The sequence below is a fragment of the Dama dama genome, chromosome 2 (genome assembly GCF_033118175.1).
Source record: "Dama dama isolate Ldn47 chromosome 2, ASM3311817v1, whole genome shotgun sequence".
Taxonomy (NCBI): Eukaryota; Metazoa; Chordata; class Mammalia; order Artiodactyla; family Cervidae; genus Dama; species Dama dama.
Genome location: NC_083682.1, coordinates 8021779 through 8044586, shown reverse-complemented (window position 1 = coordinate 8044586; position 22808 = coordinate 8021779). Strand labels below are relative to the sequence as shown.

The 22808-nt window shown below is 59.2% G+C and overlaps 1 protein-coding gene across 10 annotated transcripts in view; it reads right to left on the bottom strand.

Moving 5' to 3' along the window:
* Window positions 1-22808, bottom strand: part of NRXN2 (neurexin 2) — a 100139-nt gene that overhangs the window by 14134 nt on the left and 63197 nt on the right. For 3 of the 10 annotated variants that reach the window (XM_061164491.1, XM_061164506.1, XM_061164516.1), the window contains 4 exons: window positions 14243-14424; window positions 9582-9753; window positions 5395-5484; window positions 1673-1998 (listed from right to left, as the gene is read on the bottom strand). In XM_061164491.1, coding sequence (XP_061020474.1) covers window positions 1673-1998; window positions 5395-5484; window positions 9582-9753; window positions 14243-14424 — 770 coding nt within the window. Of the gene's footprint in view, window positions 1-1672; window positions 1999-5394; window positions 5485-9581; window positions 9754-14242; window positions 14425-21749; window positions 21997-22808 lie in introns of those variants that run through there. The other 7 variants (XM_061164527.1, XM_061164500.1, XM_061164536.1 and 4 more) reach the window with 5 other exon arrangements.

The window sequence follows — 22808 nt, the reverse complement described above, 5'->3', positions numbered from 1 at the left end:
AGGAGTCTGGGCTGGGTAAGGGGTGAGCCAGTCACATCTCACTTCTTCCCCACCCCCTGATCTCAGGACTCTGCAGCCCACCGAAGGGCAAGGTGGGGCCTGGAAGACTACTTTTCCTTCTGCTTCTCTCCCGGCCTCAGGCTCCACCACACAGCTGTGACCCCTATAACCCCACCCCTCTCTCCTGCCTAGATGGTCTGCCCATCGCCTCACATGAGACTGGATGCCCTTCTTGCCATCAGGCACTGGGCATGGCCAGTGCCCAGCCTTGGCTAGAGCCATGCCTTTTCCCCAGGGCTCCCCACTCCCTGGGGTAAGGCCTGGCATTCGGGTCCCCTCAATTTTCTTGGCTCTGAAGGCAGAAAGGAAGGGGGTTCAGGCTTGACTCTCTTGCCTGGACAAGGCTGTCAGCCAGATCCAGGCCCCTACCGCACAGACTGGCAGGGATGAGGGGATGGGAGCTCAGAGAGCCCAGCCCTCATTTACAGAAACTTCAGGCTGGTGGTGGAGGTAGGACCTGTCCCCGTGACTGACCCAGCCCCTCCCTCACCTGGGATGACAGATGTCCCGCCAGGCCCAGAGGCCCACAGCCATGGGCGATGGGGGACAGGAGTGGCTTGGGCAGAGGGAGCAGGGTCTTTAGGCAAGGTCCAGTGTGCCAGGTGCGAACCCCCACTCTCAGGCCATCAGTGACCGACGGCAACAGCTAGAAAACTCAGCTGCACCCGGGGCTGCCTTGGTGAGTCACATATGCTCAGTCAGCTTTGGCCACCAGGAAAGTCAGGCCTCTCCTGTCCCAGCAGAGCCTCGTTCTCAGATACAGCCCCCTCGGGTGCTCCCCTGGATGCAAGAGGAGAAGAACTCAAACCTGACCCGGGGAGAGCATCTCAGCAGGTGGGGCAGGCCGGGCGGAGGGAGGTAAAGCACCAGGGGACTGTCTGCACTGCCTGGCTCTGAGCCGCAGGCTCGGAGGACACTGAGGCCTGCTACACGGTGGCGTCTACTCGGGGTCACACGGAGAGGGCTTGTGATGGGAGCGGGCTGGCAGTGCCACCGCAAGGACACCAGCCATCCGGGAGAGGCTGCTCCGGCCTCCACCAGCCTCTGGAGAAGGGCCGCTGCCGGGTGAGCCGCTGACCCCGCCAGTGCTGTCGCCTCTGTGCCCTGCCCAGAGCGGTGCCATCCTGGCTCCCTGTGTCTCCCCCTCGATGCCCACACAACACCAAGTATGGCCTTCATTACTAGGCAGGTAGCAGGGGTCACTCCATCCCCCAGCCCAATTTGGTCTCTCTAGGGCTTCACCTGTCTCTCCAGGTAGAAGCATCAAGCAGAGGCCTGGAATGCCTCCTCCAGGAAGCCTTCCTTCCCAGCTCTGCTCTCCTCCTATAGCAGCGCCTCTCTCATAGGTCGGGGGTGGTCTTCCCTGGTCTAGCTAGGGTATCTAACTTCCCCTCGACTCTGGGAACGGTCCCCCTAGAAAGAGTGGTCACCTCCACATCTACGACATCCCTGGTTCCCAGGGTGACAAGCGCTTCAAGAAAGGAGACCTTGCCGGCTCCATCTAAACCACCGTCCCCTCAGAGCTTCCCGGGCGCTGGGGTTGCTAGGCAGACATCAGCCCTACTCCCACCTGAGTCCCTGTCCTTCGTCCAGCTGCTGAAGGGGCCCTCACCTGGGTGGTGCTGTCCCTCAGCGTGGGGGAGCGGCCCCGGCGCGTGGTGGTCGTGGCCATGGTGGTGGTGGTCTCCATGATGGTGGTGGCCATGTCGGCCAGCAGGGTGGTGGCCGTGGTCTCCGCGCTGAGCAGCACGGACGGCCCCTCCCCCACCAGGCGCAAGTGGCCCTCGGTCCGCACGTTGGGGTCGCTCTCGGCGGCCAGCGCCAGCACCTTGAGCCCATTGTAGTAGAGGCCGGACACCTGGCCCTGGAAGGGGCGGCCCTGATCCCGGCCCCCGATCTTGATGGCAGCCTGGCTGTTGAAGATGGTCAGCTGGCGGCCTGGGGGGTGGGGAGGGGCAGGGGTGACAGAGAGGGGACAGGCAGTAGGGGGAGACCAGAAAGGGGATGGAGAAGGAGGGGGTGTCCAAGGCGGGGAAAGGGGTGGAGGTGGAAACCAGCAAGTAGGGGTTGGGTGGGGAGGGAGAAACGAGGAAGGGGCAGACACCAAAGGGAAAGTCCTCGTCAGCCACTAGCCCGGTCCAGCCAGCAGGGACCCTGGAGGGGAAGGGGCCCCAGGGCACACATGGGCTGGGAAAGGGGGCCCAGCTCCCCCCTCTCCCCGCCATGCTCAGGCCTCTGGCCTTCCCACCCCCCCTCCTCTCTTGCTCTGGGGGCATCGCCCCCTTCTTTCCCTTCAGTTGGATCCCCATCTTCCCTCTCTGCTCCCCCCCAACTTCCCACACCCCGTGTCCAGCCCCAAGCCACGGAGCCCTCGGAAGCAGCAGACAGAGGAGACAAAAAGGCAGAAACGGAGGAGGCGACTGCCAGGCCACATGGTCAGTGCGTGTCAGGGCAGGGATGGAGGTGAGGCCCGGGCGGACAGTGCGTGGGGGGAGGGCCAGCATGCGTGAGGCTAGGAGCAGCCACGTGGACCGCACTCAGCCCTCCCAGCCACCACCCGGCCCTCGGACCTCTGGCCAGGCTCCCCTCCTCCCCTCGAGGCTCAGCCACAGCCTGGGGATCACGCCCTGGAGAACAGAGTCCTTCCTCCCCGCCAGGGTGTGCAAGCACAGAGATGGAAAATGTTAAAGGGACCTTGCTTCGCTCGCTGACAGCCAAAAAAACCACTCCAGCTCCAACCTCGCTCCTCACTCAGCAGTGACACCTCAGAATTCCCACCTGGGTGGGCTTTGGCTGTTCTGTTTGGTTTTAGTGGATCTGGGGGTCAGTTTAACCCTCTGAGTTTGTTGCTTTGGTTTGGTTTTTAGAAAAGATATTTATTATGTTTAAGTTTAGATTTAACTTTGGTTTTGATGTTGCTTATTTTGTGGGGGGAGGTGGGCAGAGGAAGTACTAGGTTGCCCCCTGCTCCCCTGGACCTTCAGCTGCTGGCGCTGGGGGTTTAAGGCCTGGCTTAGCCCTTGTTAGCCTCTGGTTAGTACCTCGTTAAAGATCTGGTTTAGAGTTAGGTGCCTATAAGCCCTGCCCTGAAACCTGGGCTGAGGACAGTCCAACTTGTGAAACCCACACTCCTGCTGGAAATACGGGTTCCCCGGAACACCCAGACCTCTGGGGCCCCCAGCCATCTGTCTGGCCTCTGGCCAATGATCGGCCATGGGTGTGTCTGCTCAGGCCCTCTGCTCAGCCTCTCCTCCTCCTGCAGCCCTCCTTCTGCCCAGTACCTCCCTCAGCCCTGAAGCAGGGCCATCATCTTCCAGAGGGGCCAGCTGGAGCCCACAGAAGCTGAGAACTAGTGAGTGGCAGTTCAACACAGGACGAGACAGGCCCTGAGGATCACTGTGTCCAGTTTCCACCCGCACGTGGGAATTAGGAGAAAAACAAAGAGGAGAAGGTTCACAGTGGTCAAATGAGTTTGGAAAATAAACATTTCATAATTAAACAAGAGGTTTCTCTCTCGCAGGACTTCTCAGAGCCTTTATTAAATTGCATGTTCATACGCCTCTCCAAGAGGAAGAAACAGGATTCCGATTTCTCAAGCTCATTTTACCACAAATCTCTCTCTCTCTTTCTTCTTCTTTTTTTAACCACAAATCTCTTTATCAAGAAGCATCTCATGGGACTTATGCTTCACAGGATACGTTTTGGAACTGGAAAAATGGATTCACTCAATAAATATTTATTGAGAACCTACCACATGCTAGGAGCTGATGGTAAAGTAATCTCTCCAAGAATGCCCAGCTTTGGTTCTCCAATGCTTTCCTGCTCCTCATTTCATCTCATCCTCACGGCACCCCATGTGAGGCAGGCTGAGCAGGGATCACTGTCCCTGTCTCCCCGAGGAGGGAGCCGATGCCTTGACCTAGGCCATGCCACGCTCTGGGAAATACTAGAGAACTTGGCCCAATCCTGCACTTTCTAGAAGGGGAACCAAAGGCCTAAAGAGAAGGTACAACCTTACAGGAGCAAAGCAGGACCGGGGTTCCAAACCACCAGCAGGAGTTCTTCTCTCAACTGGACCACAAGGCCCGCCCCCCAGGCCCTTCTCCCTGGCCTGTCCAGCTCTCCTTACCCTTGGGGTCACAAGTTGTCCCAGCCTCAGCCCAAGCTGCTCCCTTGGCCTCTCTGATTCCGGGAGAGGGAGGTGGGTAATGGGGAGGAAGCTACACGGGTGAGCCAACTAGGCCCCTGGGGCCCCACCCACCATGAACTCCTCAAAGGGTTAAAGTTCACCCCGCTGGAGAGAGTAGCCCAGTGTGGCTGGGGGCTGTAGGTTTTAGCGATATCTGTTACAGTCCCTTTAACTTTTTGTCCTGCTACGGATTTATCACATCTGGTTATCAGCATGTTTAGTCCCCGCTGGCCGTGTGGGGGGCTGGAAGTGACATTGGGGGTTTTAGTTGGGGCAGGCCCCAGTGGACATTTAAAAGCACAGTTATCAGCTGGTTAGGTGGAGGTTTAACAGTGCTACTTCCCCCCTAGAGTTTAGCCTTAGAGGTACAGAGCTCGCCCCCTCTCCAAAGGGAATGGGATGGCTTTGCCCTTGGCCCCAACTTCCCTTGGTGACAAGTGGCCTTCTCCCTCCTCCCTCACACCCAGCAGCGCCTCTTAGCCAGCTGTTCTGTCTTCCTCATCAGCTCAGAGGGCACAGAAATCCTCCTGAGATGCCACCTCTCCCCCACCTCCTAGTCTCCCCCCACCCTCCACTGCATCTGAGACCTTCTGGACCCAGGTGGGCCCCTTCCAGAGACAGCGGCCTCACAGACGCTCTCGATCTTTCCAGTAGGATCTGAGCCCCACCCCCCACTCCTCCCTTTTCTCCTCAGATGAGCCCTGTGAGGTCTTCCTATCCCTCCTTGGGATCCTAGGACCACCACCCTCTGCTTCCCAAAGCTGTCTACTGCCCAGCGTGCTGTGGTCCTCAGTTGGCCCTCGACTAAACCTCTGAGCCAACAGGGCAGCCCCCTCCCCGCCTGCCCTTCACCCTACCTTCCTGGAGGGGTCTAGCATCTCCTCGATGACCCTAGTCCCATCACAGGTTTAGGAAGAGACCGAGCTCTCCCACTTCTAGGAAGAGCCCCACCCCTGCCCCAACCACTCCTCTAGAAGCCACAGACCCATGACCCCAAAGAGGAAGGGAGCACCCTGGCCGGACAATCGTCCTTTCACTAGGGGGTGGGCGATGGGGAAGGCTCGGATGGGGAAAGAGAGAGCTCTGCACCTTTAAGATAGTGTTTTTAAAGTTAATTAATTAATTAATTAATTCTGGTTAATTACCTTTGTCGAGCAGCCACTCATCAACTACTCGACCAAGCCGGTAGGGGATTCTCTGTCTAGCAATCGCCAGGCGCTCGTTATCAAAGTTTCCTTGGAAAAGTTTAGAAAGACAGTAGGTTTCTCAGGCGGCGAAGTCCAAAGGAGTTAGAAAAGTAATTATGCATTTCTCAGGAGACTCAGAGTAAGCGGCCACATCCCACGGAGAGAGGGCAGGTCCACCCAAGGCGGGAGAAGAAACGCCGGTCCCTCGTCCGCCCTCCGGTCCCCCTCCCTAGGCTCCCAGGCAGAGCCAGCCCCATCCTGGGGGCAGGAGCCACCCGAAGAAAAAGAGGGAACAAGGAAGAAAAGGAGAGGGGAATGGAAGAAGAGGCAGCTGGAAGGTCAAAGGTCAGAGGTTAAACAGGTTTATCTGTCTGCCCGCTTCCTTCCCCATCCCAGAGTGGGGTAGAGGGGCGGGGAGGGGCATTTAGCAGGTTTAAGTTAGGGGTGGAAGGCCTTAGCGACCCAGCTGGTTACTGCGTTTAGAGGGCGGTTTAGAAGTGGGAGGGACGGGTTAAGCGGGGGTTTATGCGGCGTTTAGGGGGTGGTCCGGCACACGCATTTAACAGTGAGATTTAAAACACTTCTTGAAGTCCCCTCAGTTCCCTTTAGGTTCTGTGATGAACTCCCAGCTTCCCCTCACCTCCCACCCCACACCACACCCCACCCCACCACTGGTTTCCACCTGCACTTCCCCCGCCAAGCCCCCACCGCTCTCACTGAAGACACTTCCAGGCTTCTCACCCTGGTCACAGCGCCCCAGCTGCCCCGCCCAACCCTTGCATCTCGCCTCCTCTGTCACCCCGGCCCACCCCCAGGCTCCCTGCAGGCACCCACAGCCCTCCTCCGCCTGGCGGCACCTTGCTCTCATCCCCCTCTCTCTCATTTTCACTCCAAGACCCTCCGACTCCTCTCCACTCAGGTCCCCGCTTCGTTCCAGCCCTGGGGACCCATCCCAGCCCCAACCTGAGCCTTCCTCCTCTCAATCCTGGCTGCCCGTACATAAACAACTGTTCTCTCTGCTCACAGCGAGGAAGGAGGATGTGTGTGTGTCTGTCTGTCTGTCTGTCTATCTGTCTGTCTGTGTCTGTGTCTGTGTGTCTGTGTGTTCTGTAAGCTCTCCCCCAAGGCTGTGGGTGACCCCAAACTGTAGCTGTGGAAATGGAAGTTATTTCCTTTGGGCACCTGGTCACTCAACCCATTGAAACCACTGACACGATCTTCAGTAACATGCACTCTGGGGGCATTTTCCTTCTTATGTCTCACTGCACGACCGCGCTACCTGCCCAGCGAGACCTGGGCCTGGGCCTGGGCCTGCCTGTGTTCACCTCCCATGAACCTCCCGTGGTGTGTTCACTCCAGCAGGGATGGGGCCTCCCTAGATGCTTATGAGGCAGTGAGACCCTGCCCTCCCAAAGGTTCCACAGACTCTGAATCCACAGAGTCAGGTCACTTGTGTTTTAGACAAAAATGGATCATCCACTCGTTTAGTCACTCAACAAACATCTCCTGAGCGTCTTCTCTATTCCTGGTGCTGGGTACTGGAGATGCAAAGACGAAGTCCAGTCCTCGCCCAGGGGGAGCCCCCACCGAGCTGCAGCTGGCAAGTGACCGGCAGAGTCCTGTGTTCTGTTCGAGGCAGCACAGCACTGGGCTGGGGCTGGGAGGGGCCCCAGAAGAGTCTGGAGGAGGACAGCAGCAGCCAGACGGCAGGAGCAGGGGAGGGGAGGGAGAAGGCGCAGAGGCAGGAGGGCAGGGGGCATCCAGGCACCTACTCCCACCGGATAGTTGTGTGTATGTGTGTGTCTGTCTGTGTGGTCATGTATTTGTCCGTATGTGTGTCCTGAGAGGGAGGGAAGAATGTATGTCTGCCTCAGTGGCACACACAATTCTAACAAGTTTCCATTTACACAGCACCTCTGCTATGCCATGCCATTCTAGCACTTTCCTTAGGTCATCTCAAGGAACTCTCACACTATGGCTATGATGCAGATATCATCCCCAACTTTCAGAGGTAGAAACTGAGATGCAGAGGCGCTAGATGACTTGTTCAAAGTCACCCAGCTTGTCAGTAGCAGATGCAGGATGAAAAGCCAGGTCCTGCTGACTCGGGGTCCCTGGGCTGCGTGTCTGTGCTTCCTGAGAGTCTGGACCAGGCACACCCTACTCTGGCCTGCTGGTGTCGCTCAGGGTGACACTCGCTTTTGTAGGTGATCTGCCCTCATAGGGCACCAGGCCTCAGGTTACTCTGCTTGGCAGTCAAGGAGGCACCCCATAGCCTCTCCAACCCCAGCCAGGGATCCCAAGCAGAGGAGGGCGGGTGTGACTCTTCTAATCTTGCATCTGCCCTGCTGGGATCCAGCAGAAGGAGCTCTGGCTTGACATAAAGCTTCATGCTCCCCGAGTCCAGCCCTGTCCAGTGCAGGCTGGTGTCTTCACTGCTGCAAAGGTTGTCCTGGTGTGTGTCTAAGAAAAGAGCGAAGTCTGAGGCCCACAGCCTGGCCTGTCGGTGTCGGCGTGTCTGTGGCACTTGCAATGGGAACGTTTATGTGCCTGAGTTGCCCCACACATGCCCAGGCCTCAGTGTAAGCTGGCATCCCTCTGTAGGGCTTTTTCCCCCTGTGTGTCTGACCACGTGAATATTTGCCAGTGTCTGTGTGTCTGGGGCTGGCCTGCATTTGTGTCAGTCTCCATATTTATTAGGGGGCTTTGGGGTTCTGTCTTCAGGGGCTGCCTGAGAGTGTCTGGGTACAAGCCCATGTGTCGGTGAGCCAAAAGCCCACATGAGCCTTTTCATCCCAGTGTAAGTGGGCCTGTGAGGGTCTGCACACTTGCACCTCTCACATCCTTCCGCCCCTCTCAGCCAGCACAGGGCAGCTTCTCTGGGCATCACTTTGGCCGAGGAGAGGGGCTGAGCCTGCACGTGCTCTCTCTGCTCCTCAGTCGCCCCGTGCACACGACTCTGCAGTGTCACTCAGCCTGTATCTCCACGTCTCAGTGCGTCTGCGGTTCTCCTACGGTACCTCCACTTCCCCTCCCTGTCGTCTCCCGCACTGGGGTTCTCTTCGTCTCCCTCCCCAGGCTCTGGCCACCTCTTCTTTTGCTGGCTGCATCTGCGAGACAGCAGCTCCATATATCTCCCTGCATCACTCTGGGCGCTGCCTCCGTTTCTGCTTCTGTCTCGGTGACTATTTCCATATCTTTCCATCGCTCCTCCCTTGTTTCCTCTCACTCTGAGGCTCTTTCTCTGCCTCCCTCAGATTCTGGCAGAGTCTTTGCCTCCTCATGTCTTTCAGGTCCTCATTCCTGTCCTTCCCTTGTGCTCCTCAGACCTTGGTGGGCCCTCGGCCACCACCGCTGCCACACTGTTGAACCACGTCTGTTTGCATCCCTGCGCTCCTCCGCCCCTGTGACTGTGAGTTCCCTGCAAGCAGGGGTTGTGCCCTGTGTCCTCGGAGCTTAGCACAGGACCTAAGACCAGTAGGCTGTTGACGAAGCCTTGTTGGAGGCACTTGACCTATTTTTCGCTCTTGTTGTCACTTGTTGCTCTCTCCCTTTCACGATGTCCCTTACTCTTTGACACACTGGGGTTCCTTTTCTCCAGGTCTCCATGGTTACTTCTCTTTATCTAGTTCACCTAATATGAACCTTCGACTTGCTCTTTGTAAAGACCTTGGTTCTTGCCTTGGTTCTATCCTTGGGAACAGCCCTGTTTCCTTGCCAAGATCCGTTTTGGGTTACTTCTGAATCTTCTCTCTTTGGTGTCTGCATCTGCCGCCCCATTTCCACCTGTCCCTCTTTTCTCAGCTCATCCTTCCCTCACTTACGTCAGACTCTCCTTACCTCTACCTTCCTTCGCTTCTCTCATCCCCCACCCGCAAATGGGACCCTGCCCTTGCATCCTTCCTGGCTCAGCTGTTCCATCCCTCTGCGAGCTGACCTCCCACAGTCCCGCCCCTACCCTTCAAATCCTATTTTTTCCTTTTAGCCCCGCCCCACCTTGGTTCCGCCCCTACAAGCCACACCTTTCCCGCAGCGGGAAGCCTCGCCACTTAGCCCCGCCCCTGGTGCAGCAGCGCTCCCACCGGAGGCAGCCCTGGCCGCCCTGCCCCACCCCTCCCGCCACACCTCTGCGCCCCGCCGCCTACCTGCCGGGTACCGCTCGTTGACCGGCCAGCTGTCCACCTGCAAGGTGGCGTTGCCGCCACTTCGAGTGAAGCGCACCACGTGGTATTTGCCGTCGCTCACGATGGCGTTGGGCTCGTCGATGGTAATGTCGTCCGTGCCCACGTTAAAGATCACCCCGACGGTGCCCTGGTCCTGGAGACAGGGAGGCAGAGTTCAGGGGTTGGGAGGGAACGACCATTCACTCCCGCTAGAACTCCTCCTGTGACCACCACCGGTCCAGATCTGCTGCATTTAACACCTTTACAACACACGTCTCCCAGCCCTGTCTTTACTGGACCCTTTCACCTGCCCAAGGAGGTTGGCTTGCCCCCTCCCCCATACGCGAGTGAGGGAGCAACTGAGGCTCAGAGAGGTTGGAGAAGCCACTGTAGGGTGCAGAACATGGACCTGGAGCACATCAACTGACCACACTCGCCTCTTGCTTTTAGGTTCAGTCAGAATGTTCACAAATGTTTACGAGGCGCCTACTCCACGCAAGGGCCACTGGGCCTGCGGGCCCCGGACAGGGATGATCAAGAGCAAGCCAGGACCAGTGGAAGCACAGAGGGTAGACGCCTCCCTAAGGCACGACCAACAGGGGAGTCCACAGAAGCCAGCCTGGTGCCTCGGGAGGGTCTGGCTTCCCCCCACGCACACACCTCTGAGCTCTAGCCTCCCCTCCCCTGAATGCTCAGCACTGGGCAAGTCCCTGGGGGCTTTGTCACCAGGGCATCAGCAGGCATCAGCCCATGTAGGTCAGGCCTGAGTGTGGGGGCTCACTGTCAAGGGAGCAGAGGTAGGGGGTCTGGGTTGCATGTTTTGGAGGGTGTTGGGTTAGAAAGAGACCCAGGAGACAAACCATGTCGGGGTCATTAAGGAACGGTGAGAGGGGGGCATAAGGGTAGAGGATGCTGCAGGCAGGTGGGAATGGACAGGAAGAGGAAAGACGGACTGAGCCTGGAGAAGGGGAGCAGAGAGTCGGTCTGAGCAACTCGCCCAGCCCCAGGCACAGGCTGCCCAGGAGCCAGTCCAGGAAGAGTTCTGTCCGTGGTGCCAGAGCCTCACTGAAGCCCTCAGTGGTGCCAGGCCCTCTGTGGGTACTGCACACACATGTTCCCTTCACCCCCACGGCAACCCTCAGGAATGTGCAGCATCCGCGTTCCACTGAGGAGGAAACGGAGACCCCGGGAGGGTAAACAATACCCCCAAATTCCATGGCTCATTAAGAAAGGGACCCCAGGTTTGAGCCCCAGTTGGCCTGACCCCAAAGCCAGTGCCTTCTCCTGCTTTGCCCCACCAGTCTGGGGAGACACCAACTCAGAGTGCTGGAGCTGGGGGTGATCTGAGAGGCTACTGAGACCAACCTTCCTTCAAGAGCAAAGACATCTAAAGAAGCCAGCGCAAGGCCCTCTGGGCCCTAAACCTGAGCCCCTATTCCATTCCCCTGTGCTTCGTAGCAGTACCCCGAGTTCAGCCTCCTGAGTTCCCACACCCTCCTCCACCTGGGACAGACACTCACACAGATTCCCTCACAGTCAGGGGGACCCAGATCCTCCCAGAACACACTACACTCCTGGAGTCTTCCTGAAAAACTGTTCCAGTCCAGCCTGGGCAGGAGGAGCCATTCAGCAGCCACCTCCTGCATCCAACAGGGTCAGGAGGCTCGGCGGCACTGAAAGAGGGCCGGGGTGGCTCAGACGAGGCAGGCATGGGGTTTGCAGGGAGAGTGTGGGAGCAGGCTGTCACCTGTGGTCTACCTGAAGACCCAGGCCCTATCCCTTCCCCACTGTGGGTCCATTTCTCCCCCTCCTAGAACCTGGGAAAGCCACACACACATACAGAGAGCCCTACACATAGCAGCACCTCTTCAAAGATGCAGCAAAGCAGGGAAACTGAGGTTGGGCTTGCCTAACAAAGAGTACTAGCAAGCTGCACCCACCCAGCACCTGCAGACTGGCGACATCCAGGGAGAAGGGGTGATGGTCTGCTCCTCACAGGAGGGGAGCAGACCTCAGTACTGCTGTGAGTAATCCAACAGCGCCAGCCCCTTGGGCGCCTCTGAGGGTTTCTCCCCATGAGGCTCAGCCGGGTGGTGACGGCAGTCAGCAAGCAGAAGTGGTCTGAGAGCCGGGCAAACAGAGGCCGTCCAGGGCGGCTGGAAGGCAGGACACCCCCGTTTCCTAGGAGGCAGCCAAGCCCAGAGCCGTGCACTCCAGGGGGAAGAGGCAGCTCCCAGAGCTGCTCCCGACGTGAAGTCAGTTGTCACTTCTGTTAAAGTCATTAATTCCTAATTCCCCAATTACCTCATTAGGCGGCGGCGGGAAGAACGAGGCCGCTCCTACAGCAAATAATTATGGGAGTCAAAATTAATTTGGCAAAGTGGAGCGACGCTTTATTAGAAACGTCAAATTGCTTTTCTCTTATTTTGCTGCCGCCTCCCCACTCTCTGAGAGCTGCTAATGACGCTGCGGTAGGAGCTGATGTGTCACCAGGGGAAGAGGGGGCTTGGGGGCTGCCCCAGGGGGCTCGAGCCCGTCGAGTGCCCGGCTTACCCTGCACATGGCTCCCACACTTCCTCCAGGGCCCCCCACCCTTGCCAGGCTCCCCATCCCAGGCCCAGCTCCACTCCGCCCTGCCCCGCCCTCTACAGCACCAGGCGTCTGTAACCCAGCACCCAGCAAAGGCAGCGGGTAACTGCTGAGAGGGGGAAAAGGCGCCTCTTCCCCGCCCCCTGTCCCCCCGCCCCTTCTCCTCAGCACTGGGGGGACCCTGTCTCCTAAACCCACAGGCACCGAGACAGAAGTCATCAATGAGGCAGACACAGACCACCTGCAGATCAACTCATCCGAGGGGACACTCATGGGCGATCGGGCTATTACCGGACATGGTGCTTCCTAGGGGCTGGGCAATGCCCTAAGGGCTTAACGTGCATCATCTCGAACGTCCCCAGCAGTTCCCTGTCTTCTGCCCATGCCACTTCACAGAGGAGGACACTGAGGCACAGGAGATGAGGGGACCGCACGAAGACAGGGCAAGGACGAGGCGGGGTGGGGACTCAAACCCAGGCATCTGCTCCGAAGGGCACACAGCCTCTCACGACTATGTGACGAGACAGCGGCCGCCCTCACCCACAGCGAAGGACGGGGGAGCACAGTCACACCCGCCACACAGGCTCAGGAGACTGAACTGGCAGCAAACACCACACGGCCAAGGAATACAAATATAGAGCGACACGCCCAACCAGAGGCCACGAGACTGTCCCCCACGGTGCCCCCAAACGCTCCTGACATGATCAACGTGCACCGGCCCCACGCTGTCACACTCAGTCATCACACCATCGCACTGACTCTCACGTGGGCGGAGACACCCGCTCACAGAGCTTCCAGCCTTCTCTGCCACACCTCCCTCTGCACCCCTTTCCTGCTCGCTTCGCTGCCTGGCCTCCCCCGCCCGGAGCCCATCAGCTGCCACTTCTCCAGCTCCACTCTGCCTACAGGCCATCTCCCCTCAGGCCTCATTCTTTCACTCCCTCCTGTCCATGTTGGGGGAGAGGATGCAGCCTGGGGAGCCTAAAAAGCTGTCCTGTAAGGAAGGGCCGGAGCCCAGGGAAGCCTCTCCCCTTGCCCTCTTGCTCCCCTGAAGCTCACGGTCCCCCACGAAGATCCCTCCAGCACACAGAGCCTGGCCAGCCTGTTCAGCCCTCCCAGCTCAGGGTCCCCAGGTCAGAGCCTGGGGTGCGAGCAGGGAAGGGAGGAAGCTGTAAGGGGCTGCACAGGCGGAGATGGAGGTAGGTCAGAGGCCCAGGGGCTAAGACAGTGGGGAGAGGCTTAGGGCAGAAATGGAGCAGAGCCACCTAGAGCTTGTAGGGAAGGGTGTGGGGGCAGGACCGGAGATGGGGAGGAAAGGGGGCAGCTTCAAGACTGGAGTTAGGATGGAAACTGTGAGGAGAGGGGCCTGGGGGAGGCAGTGGGAGAGAGCAGAGGGCAAGGAGGGGAGTTGCACAGAGAGAAGCAGAAAAATGGGGCTCGGAGGTCAGGGTGGAGATGTGGGGTTGGGCCAAGAAGTCAGGGAGGAATGCGCAGGGCTGTGGCCAGAAAGGCTGTAGCTATGGCTAGGAGGCTGGGCAAGGTGGCTGCTGTGAGGGCAAAGGTCATGGGAACAATATTCAAGGGCAGGGCAGAGGCGGGACAGGATCAAAAGGCAAGGTGAAGAAACAAGGGTGGGCTGTCCCGGGGCGGGGAGGCCAAAGGAGGAGCAGGACAAAGTACGGGACACACAGTGGGTGGCCGAGTTGGTGTCACAGTGAGTGGGCAGCAGCCCAGGGCAGTCATGAGGCGAGGGCAGCCCCGAAGGCTGCAGGGGAATGGCCTGGAAGCCTGGAGGGGGCCCCTGACTACATTTAGGAAGGTCAGAGACACAGGTGGTCTCAGAGCTCGGAGCTGGGGAGCTTCAGTGAATAACAGGCAGGAGAGGGGGTCCCAGGAGCAGAACCACAGGGAGGAAACCCCAGGGGTCAGGGAACAGAGATTCTGGGGGCTCCACGGAAGGGAAAGATTTAAGGTGCTGGTCCCATGGCAGGAGAGACCGAGTGGACCTGGGGTAGGAAGACTGAGGGGTTGGGGGTGGTGGCCCCGCTTCTTACGATGTGCAGCTGCAGGTAGTCCCCGAGGCCCGAGGCGCTGTCGACCCGCACCAGCACGGCGCTCCGCTGGTGCGTGCTGAAGCCCACGGCCAGGCGGTCCATCCTTGTGCTTGGCCGGTCATTGGGGGGCCACGTGTAGGTGATGAGCGCTCCCCCCTTCCCAAAGATGTACGTGGTTCCAGCTGCAGAGAGAAGGAAAGGGAGAGGGAGATAAGACGTCAGGGGGGGTGGTTAGCAGGTCCTTAGGGCTGTGGCCAGCGCCCTGAGACAATGGGTTTAGGGTACAGGGCTTCAGCTGTGAGACCCACAGCGGCCACCAGGCCCTGCCGTCCTAGGGAACAGTTGGCGGGCGGGTGCCCGGCTGGGAGCCTGTGCACGCACACAGACAGATGTAGCTGCCTCATCAAGAATTCCAGTTTTAATTACCGCAAAAGAGAGGTAATAGAGAGACCGACACAGAGAGAGAGGGCCTGGGGAGATGCTGCGAGGGGGCAGAGATGATCACCAGGGGCAGGCAGGACCTAGAGGGCCCCGCTCGACTGCTCCCAGGCCCGGCCCAGGTGACAGGTGTGAGGTGTGTGCTTCTGCAGGCTGAGTGGAGCAGGCACCAAGGCAAAAGGAGCCCCAGGCGATGGCGGGAGGAGAAGCAGGGGCTGTGTTCGGCTCTGACTCATAGCCCGCAGGCTGGCGCCCCTCCAACACCTGCACCCCACCCCCTCCCAAGCCCCTGCAAAGCCTGGTCCCAGTTTGCCTGGACTCCCTGCTTCCACTCCCAACTAGGGGGCTGCCTGGGTGCCAAAACAGGGGGTCCTGGAGTCCTGCCCAGAGAAAAAGAGACAGACAAGGGGGTGGGGGGGGGGGGGAGAGATTGACAACCAGAGGAGGAAGGAGGCAGAGAGACAGATGGACAGAGAGGGACAGAGAGGGGTGTAGGTGAGAGAAAGCAGGAGGGTGGGAGCCAGAGATGGTGAAGGGAACCCTCTCCCACCCCTCCCCCACCCCACCCTCTCTCCCCCTCTGTCTCCTCTTTGCCATCCGGCTGCCGGGGGCGGGGTGTGAGGTCCCTAACGATCTCAGCCCCAAAATAAACCCCATTAGTCGCCACGTCCCCTCCTGCGGCTGCCTGGGCTCCCTGGGGGTGGGGGGGTGGGGGCAGACTGATGACCGCGGTGGGGGGTGGGGGGCCAGTCACCCAGTTGCTGGGAAGGGAGCTCTGTCTGGGAGGCCTAGAGGACTAGTGCTCTGGGGCCTCCAGAGAAGAGAAGACAACAACCTTGCATTCTTTTGAACATAAATGGAGCAGATGAGATCCATAAAATGCTTAATTAAATAATTAGCCACTAACGACTCCTCTCAAAGCACTTCTTGGGGGAGAGGGGTTCAGGGGAGGACTTATCCAGACAGAAAAGAGAGGCAGATGAGCCTGAGGGGGAAAACCTGGAGTAGACTGTGAGAAAAGTGTGGCTGTGGGGTGGGAGAGCCCTGGATGGGCTAGAAAGTTCCAGGTCAGGGAGGGTCTGAGGTATTTCCGGAGCAAACCTGCTCTACTAAGATGGCAGTCCAGTGGGAAACACTAAGGCCGCCCCTCTCACACACCTTGGGGTCTCTCACCTCAGGGACTAGAAGCCCTGTTGCAATTTGGGCAATATGGGACCCAGGGTCTCTATCCTAGGAAGCTCCTGGGCCTCCAAAAGGAGAGGGGACCCCTGAGTGCCTTGGAGGGAGGCACCTTCTGCAGGCCCAGGAGGAGCCAAGGAGACAAGGGAACACTGTGTGTGGTCTGGGTCCCAGAGAGGCAGTGAGGCCAGCAGGGGGCCGGGGGCGGGGGGGGGGGGGAGCAGGAGCTGTCACCCTGAGCACTTGTCACCAGTGCCCTCCATCTCCCCCAGGCAGGACCAGAGGGTAAAGATGACTCCCAGGGGGCAAGATCACGGGGAAGGGACCACCTGGGTGTCAGTTAACTGACATCTGCCACACCACAGTTGTGGGAAAGCACCCCCAGCAGACAGAGGGAGCTGGGCCCTGCCCCCTCCCAACTCAGGTATCCTTCCTCCCTGAGGGCCTCCCTGGTGAGATCTGAAATCTCAAGATGGGGCCCCAAGATCAGGGCGGAGAATCCGATCGGGGCATGAGCCACACCCCCGCCCTCTGGCAGTCACTGCCTGGACAGGGCAGGGTGTGAGGGCTAGGAGCAGAGTAGGCCTCAGCCGGCAACCTTCTCTCCACTCCCAACACTGCAGCACTCTGGAAAATCGGCTGTTTCCATGGTAACCGTAATACCCAGGGTCCTCCCTTCCCCCTCTGCTCACTCACAAGCTGCACGTCCAAATTTGGGGGGTGAAGAGGACCAGGGGAGCTGAGATGCTGACCCTCCTGCACACACACTCCTCCCTGCCTCTTGGCCTATGGGCCTCTTCACCCCTGATTCCAGGGCCTCCCAGTCAGATGTAGAAGGGCTTACTGGGTCTCTTGTTCCCTCCACCAACAAAGGAAACTCCATCTACCTGGAGCTTCCTAAACCCCTCAGGGCTCGGGAAAGAGAAACCCTTTCTCCTCACTTTACCATCCCAGGAACCCAGACAGCACGTCACCCTGAGCCCGGAGATGAGGTGAGAACGGAACCCGCCCCCCATCTCCATGCCCCATAGAGCAGTGAGGCAGGAAGGATCAGAGGCCAGGCGCGTGCCCGCAGCCCCGGGCCCCGTAGCCGACGCGTCCCCAGTGACGCATCCACAGACCCCACACCCACACACAGGCCACGCCGCAGCCAGCTGCACACAAAGACCCAGTGTGGAGAGGCAGACCCCGACAGGAGACAGCCGGGAAACATGGCGGTAAGCGCACAAAGACTGGCAGGCGGCGAGGGCAGCGGCTGGCACCGCGCAGGACGGGACGGTCGCACGCCTCCCCGCCCCCGAGGCCCACGGCGCACGGGCCGCCCCCCGCCAACCCCAGTCCCCAGCCCGCGCCCCCGCTCGGCCGGGCCTCCCCCGGGATTCACTACCCCGCGGCTCTCCCACTGCCGCCAGTTTATTACGCCGGGCGGGACTGTAAAAGCCTAAGGGCGTTTATTACACGGTGGGGGATCGGATGGAGAGACACGTCTTGGGCCGAAGAGGTGAAGGATGGATGGTTTATTGGGCTGGGGCGGCAGTGATTACCCTGGGGAGGCATCTCTCTCCCCGGCCCCCCGCCTCCCGCCCTCCGGGCAGCGGGCTCGGGTTGGGGCGGACGCGGGCGGGGGGCGGGGCTCCGCCCGGTCCCTCCCCTTCCCTCCCCGCCGCGCTCCGGAGGCGCCTCCCTCCTCTCGCCCCGCCAGCCGTGCTCGGCCCTGGCCATCAGATACCCCGGGTCGCAGGGGAAGGCACACATGGAGCCCAGGACACCACAGCTAGAACCTCTGACCGGTTCCCGAAAGGGCTCTGGAGAAGAAGGGGGCCTAAGCTAAGGCCCATTATGTGGCCCTCATGTGGTCCAGACCCACTGTTCTTGACCTCCCCAGGAAAATGCTACTGAGCTACATGACAGATAACATTATGTAGATACCATTGTGAGGTGGCAGGGTGGGAAACACCCCTGAAGCCCAAGGCAAGACTGCCTCTGGCCAGACACAAAATGCAAAGGCCTAAGTGGCCACCACCCAAAGGCCCAGGCCTGGAATCTTCTGCCCACATCCAACATGGTCCCCTCTATGCCTCCTGGACCCAGAAATTCACTGGTCCAGTAAAACACTAAATGATCAAGAATCTTCTGTACAATTCCCACACACCTGCATTCTAGAGGGAAAAAAACCCAACCAACCATTAATAATGGTTAGCTAATCCAGACCCAAACAAAATAATCATCCCATGTGAAAAGCCACGCGTGCAGTGCTGCCCCCATGGTTAAAACCACACGTGCAGACCCTCTGTCTGCCGCATCAGAAGCCATGACAGAAACCTTCTGGGGGATCTAGAATCACGAGAGGATAAAATATCCTCCACAATCCAGAAAGGCTGCAGTCCTGAGTGCCCACAGCCCACACCAGCTCTTTGTATACAGACCCTCACTACCCCCCGCCCGGGGGGGGGGGGGTACCTCCCTAGATCCAGAGCCCTAGGCTCAGCTCTCTCTTGATCCCAGAACAATATCTCCTCAATTCTTAAGCTCATTCTTGGCCATAAAACATTCAGTCAGACATCCAAGTGAACACACCCATAACAAGAATCAAAATAAATGCCAGGCCCCTTTATAAGCTGGAGTGATGAATGCAGAACCCCTGGAGGCTCCTGACTCAGAAACGAACTGGGATTGACCCCTCTATTCCTGGCCTCAGAGGGTACAGGAAATGAAGGTCAGGGGTGGCGAGGCTCATCAAGGGCTCTGAAATCAGAATCAGGGTCAAGGATCAGAAGTGTCACCCCCGCCCCGGGCCATTTTTAGGACCCAGGTGTTTTGGTCCTCCCAGGCCCAGACTGACACCAGGTGGAGGTGTGTCTGGGAGGTCAGTAGGGGTATTATGTAACAGGAGGGGTTGGGAGTAGGAAGGGAAATGGAGGAAAGAGTGAAGGGAAGGAGGGAAGGAAGCAAGGAGAAAGGCAGGAAGAGCCCATGAGAAGGGAAGTGGAGACACAGGTGCAGAAAGAGCAGCTCCTCACCCTGGGGACGCCCAGAAAGGAGAGGTGTCCTCTGGCCTGGATGGGTCTCCCAAGCTGGCTCTGTCTCTTGCCAAGCCTGGGTCCCAACAGAAACCAGCCCCTGGACCTCGCCCCACAGCGGAGGTATGCAGAGGTAGGGTTCAGCCATGACTGCTGGCCTCTTCCTCCTCTTCTCTGTCCTTGGACCCTCCTCCGTCCTCTCACTTGCCTGACCCTTCATGGGCTCCTCCACCCCGTTTACCTATCACCTTCCCTCACTGCCCTGCAGGGCCCTCCAGCTCCTCTGCTTCCTTGGGGCCCTGGGCAGCCCGTGGCCCTCTTGGGGCTGTTTCTCTTGCACAAGGGGGTGGCTGCCTCTGAGGCCATCCCAATGCCAACATTCCATAGGATCCCAACCCCAACAGCCCCCAAGTTCTTTCCTCCATTGTCTCTCCCTTCCCTCCCCAGCTCTTTGCACCCTGACACCAGCTCCTTCACTGAGCCTTCCTCTGGCACTTCAGTTCCACTCTGCTCAGCTCCCTTGGGCCAGCCCCCCTCCATCCCCTGCCTCTTTGACCTTCTCTCCTCTTCACCCCACAGAGATCTTCCCTGATAGCCTTTCTTTTCTCATCCCTTTAGGCCTCTCCTCACTGCTCAGAAAGACCATGTCTTATCTGGGTCTCTCTGGGGACTGAGCCTCAGTGGAGCTGGAGGGGACCATGAAGAGGATGGAGAAAGGCAAGGAGGGCCAGATTGCTCCTGGTGAGAACAGGGGAGTTAAAATCAGGAGCAGGGGTGTGGGGCGCGGCGAGTGCAGAAGGAGAAGAGCCTGGAGAGCATGGCGTGGAGATGACCCCAGCTGGGAAAGAGGTTAGCCAGGAACACTCTGCTGGGCAAGAAAAAGAAAGGAATGAGAAAGGATGTTGGATGAGGCTGCTCCTGGGAACTGGATGAAGAGAACACAGAGGCATGAAAAAGATAAAGATAATCTAAGGAAAAAGGAGGAAGGGGGAGAGCAAAGAGGTGGAAAGCTTGAAAGTGGTATGGGGGAGCAAAGATTGGGAAGCAAGAAAGGACAGGTGAAGAACAGTGATGAGGATGCAAAGATGAGTGCAGAAATGGGGACCACGAGGGCACAGATGGGAAGTGAAGATATGGGCATGAAAGATGAGGAAGGGACAAAAAGGGAGTCAAAAAAATGAGAGGGGATGGATGGGCAGAAGTGGAAGTGATGGACGTACAAAAATTAGAGACAACAAGGTACAGAGTGTGAACAGGTGAAGGCACAGCGATGGAAGCATGGAGATGTCAGAGTACCAGGATGGAAGGCAACAGAGGCACCGAGAGGGGAAGTGATGGGGGGACGGGTATAGGAGGTGATGAGAGTACAGGAATGAGAAGTCACTGAAGTACAGAAGGCAAGTGTTGGAGGGCTGAGATGGGGACCAAAGATGGAAGGTGATGAAGTATATGGATGGGAAGCCATGGAGGTACGGAGGTGGGAGATGATGAGCTGTACCACATGGGAGGTGAGAGAGGTATAGAAATGGAGGTGATGGTGGTACCCTGTGGAAACTGATGGCAAGGTACAGAGATGGGAGGTAATGTGGAGAACAGAGAAGGAACTGGACTAAAATGGGAGGTGATGGGATCTCTGGAACAGCAGGTAACAGGAGCTTTGAGATGAAATGTGAAGGAGAGACTGAGATGGGAAATGATGGGACCTGACATGGAGATGAAATAATAAAATGTGAAGAGGGAGAGACCCAGGAGGCCTGGGGTTGGAAGTCATAGGGGCGCAGTAATGGGAAGTGTTGGGGGCACAGAGAATACAGAAGACAAAGATAGAAGGCGGCAGGTACAGAGATGGGAAGAGGGGCATACAGTGAATCTCAGGGGTCTAAGGTATGAAGTGATGAAGGGACTGGGCTGGGAGGTGAAAAAAAGGAAGAAACTAGAAGTGCTAGAGGTCAGGAACAAAAGGTCTGAGAGAGAAGGAGAAGTAAATTTTGACACTGAAGGATATGGCAGGGGGAGACACTGAGATAAGAGGTGATAGTGTAGAGTGGCAGAGGACTGACTGGAGAGGGGAAGGGGAGATGGGGTGCTGAGCAGAAATTCAAACAGCGGGAGCTGGGAGATGCTGAGGATCGGAGGTGGAGGTACGGCAGAAATGAAGAGATGTGGAGAGGAAAAACCAGAGATGAAGGGAATGAGGCTGGGAAAGGATGGGACAGCGGAGTGAGCTGATCGCTTGGGAGGTGGTGGAAGGACAGGAATGGGGAAAAGACGGGACGGTGGCTGGAGGTACAGAGGTGAAATCACCAGACACAAGGAGGTGAAAGAGGCAGTGATGGGACACATCTGAGGAGAGGTGATAAATGGGACAGAGGTGAGAGGTTGGTGGGGGAGATAATGGGCACCCAGATGCTGGGCCAGGAAAGTGACAGTGGCCTAGGTGGAGGGAAGCCAGATGGAGGAATGATAAGGGGCAGGGATGGAGGAGGTGAAGAGGAAGAGAAAAAGGGAAGGGAGAGCAGGGCAGAGAGGATGGACGGCCAGACAGAGAGGGGGTGAGGGGGCCTACACAGAAGGTGATAACACCCTGGAGATAGGGATTCGGAGGTGAAGGTGAGGCAAGCAATGAAAGTGAAGACAGAGACAAGGGTGATAAACGGACGGGGTGAGGGGATGCTGCTGGAGAGGAGAGGGTGCGGCTGAGGTGCTGATGGAGCCCAAGATGGGAGGTGAGGGGGCGCGGGCCCGCAGAGCGGAGGGGCCGGGCCTCGGCGCGCACCGGCTGGGGTGCGGCCCGCGGGGGCCAGGGCCGCGCGCAAGGGAGGCCCCGGGGGCCGGCCGGCCGGCCGGCTGGTATCGGCAACGCCACTTACCGTGCCCGCCACGGGTGAGGAAGGGCATGCGGTTGATGGCGATGGGCACGGTGCCGTGCTTGCTGTGGAAGTGGTGGACGTGGTGGGTGGTGCTGAGGCTGGAGGAGACCCGGGCCCCCTCGGCCGCCCCCAGCAGCAGCAGCAGCAGCAGCGGCAGCAGAGGTGGCGGCGGCGGCGGCGGCGGGGGCCCGGCCAGGGCGGGGGGGCGGCGCGGGCACCCCCCCAGCCCGCTTCCCCCGGGGGGCATTTCGGCCCGGGGGCGGCCCCCTCACAGCCCCATGGCCGGGGGCGGGGACGCGGGGCCGAGTAGCCCCGCGAAGCCCCCCTCCGGCTCCGAGCCCCTGGAGGGGGGTAGGAGGGGTGAAGAGAAGGAAAATCAGAGCCCAAGCCTCGGTCCGGAGTCAATGAAATCAAGTGGATCCCGCCGGGGAATCCGGGGTCCGCGGAGCGGCAACGCCAAGGTCCAGGACGCCTGGGTCCATCGCGAGGAGCTAAGGGTCCCCCCGCATCCCGGCGGGGTCGGAGCGGCGCAGAGGGCCGTCAGAAACCCGGGGGAGCGCCCGGGGGAGGGGGCATGGTGCCGGGTGGAGAGAGAGGGGAGGCGCGGGGGCCAAGCAGGGAGGGGAGAGCGGGGAAATCCTGCGGAAAAACCGAGCCGGGGAGGGGGGACTGGAGGAGAGAGGCAGGAGACCGATGGAGACTAGGGCCCGCCGCGCCGCGGCTGCCGCTGCCGCCCGACGGAGGCCGGGGGGAGAGGAGGGAGCGGCCGGGGGGTGGGGGGCGGGAGAGGGGGGAAGGGAAGCAAATCCGGGTGAGGGGGGAATGAAGGGAGAGGAGGGGAGAGGAGAGGAGAGGAGGGGAACGGGGCTGAGCGGAGGGAAGGCGCGAGCCTGCGAGATTCCGGCGGAGAGATGGAGGCAGCGGAGTGTTGCTGCAGAGGCTGAAGAGGGCTGGAAGGGAGAGGGAGGGAGAGAGGAGGGAGGAAAGGAGGGGTGGAGAGGGGAGGGGAGGGGGAGCGCGGGCGGAGGAGGGGGCAGGGCGGAGGGACCCGAGCGGCTC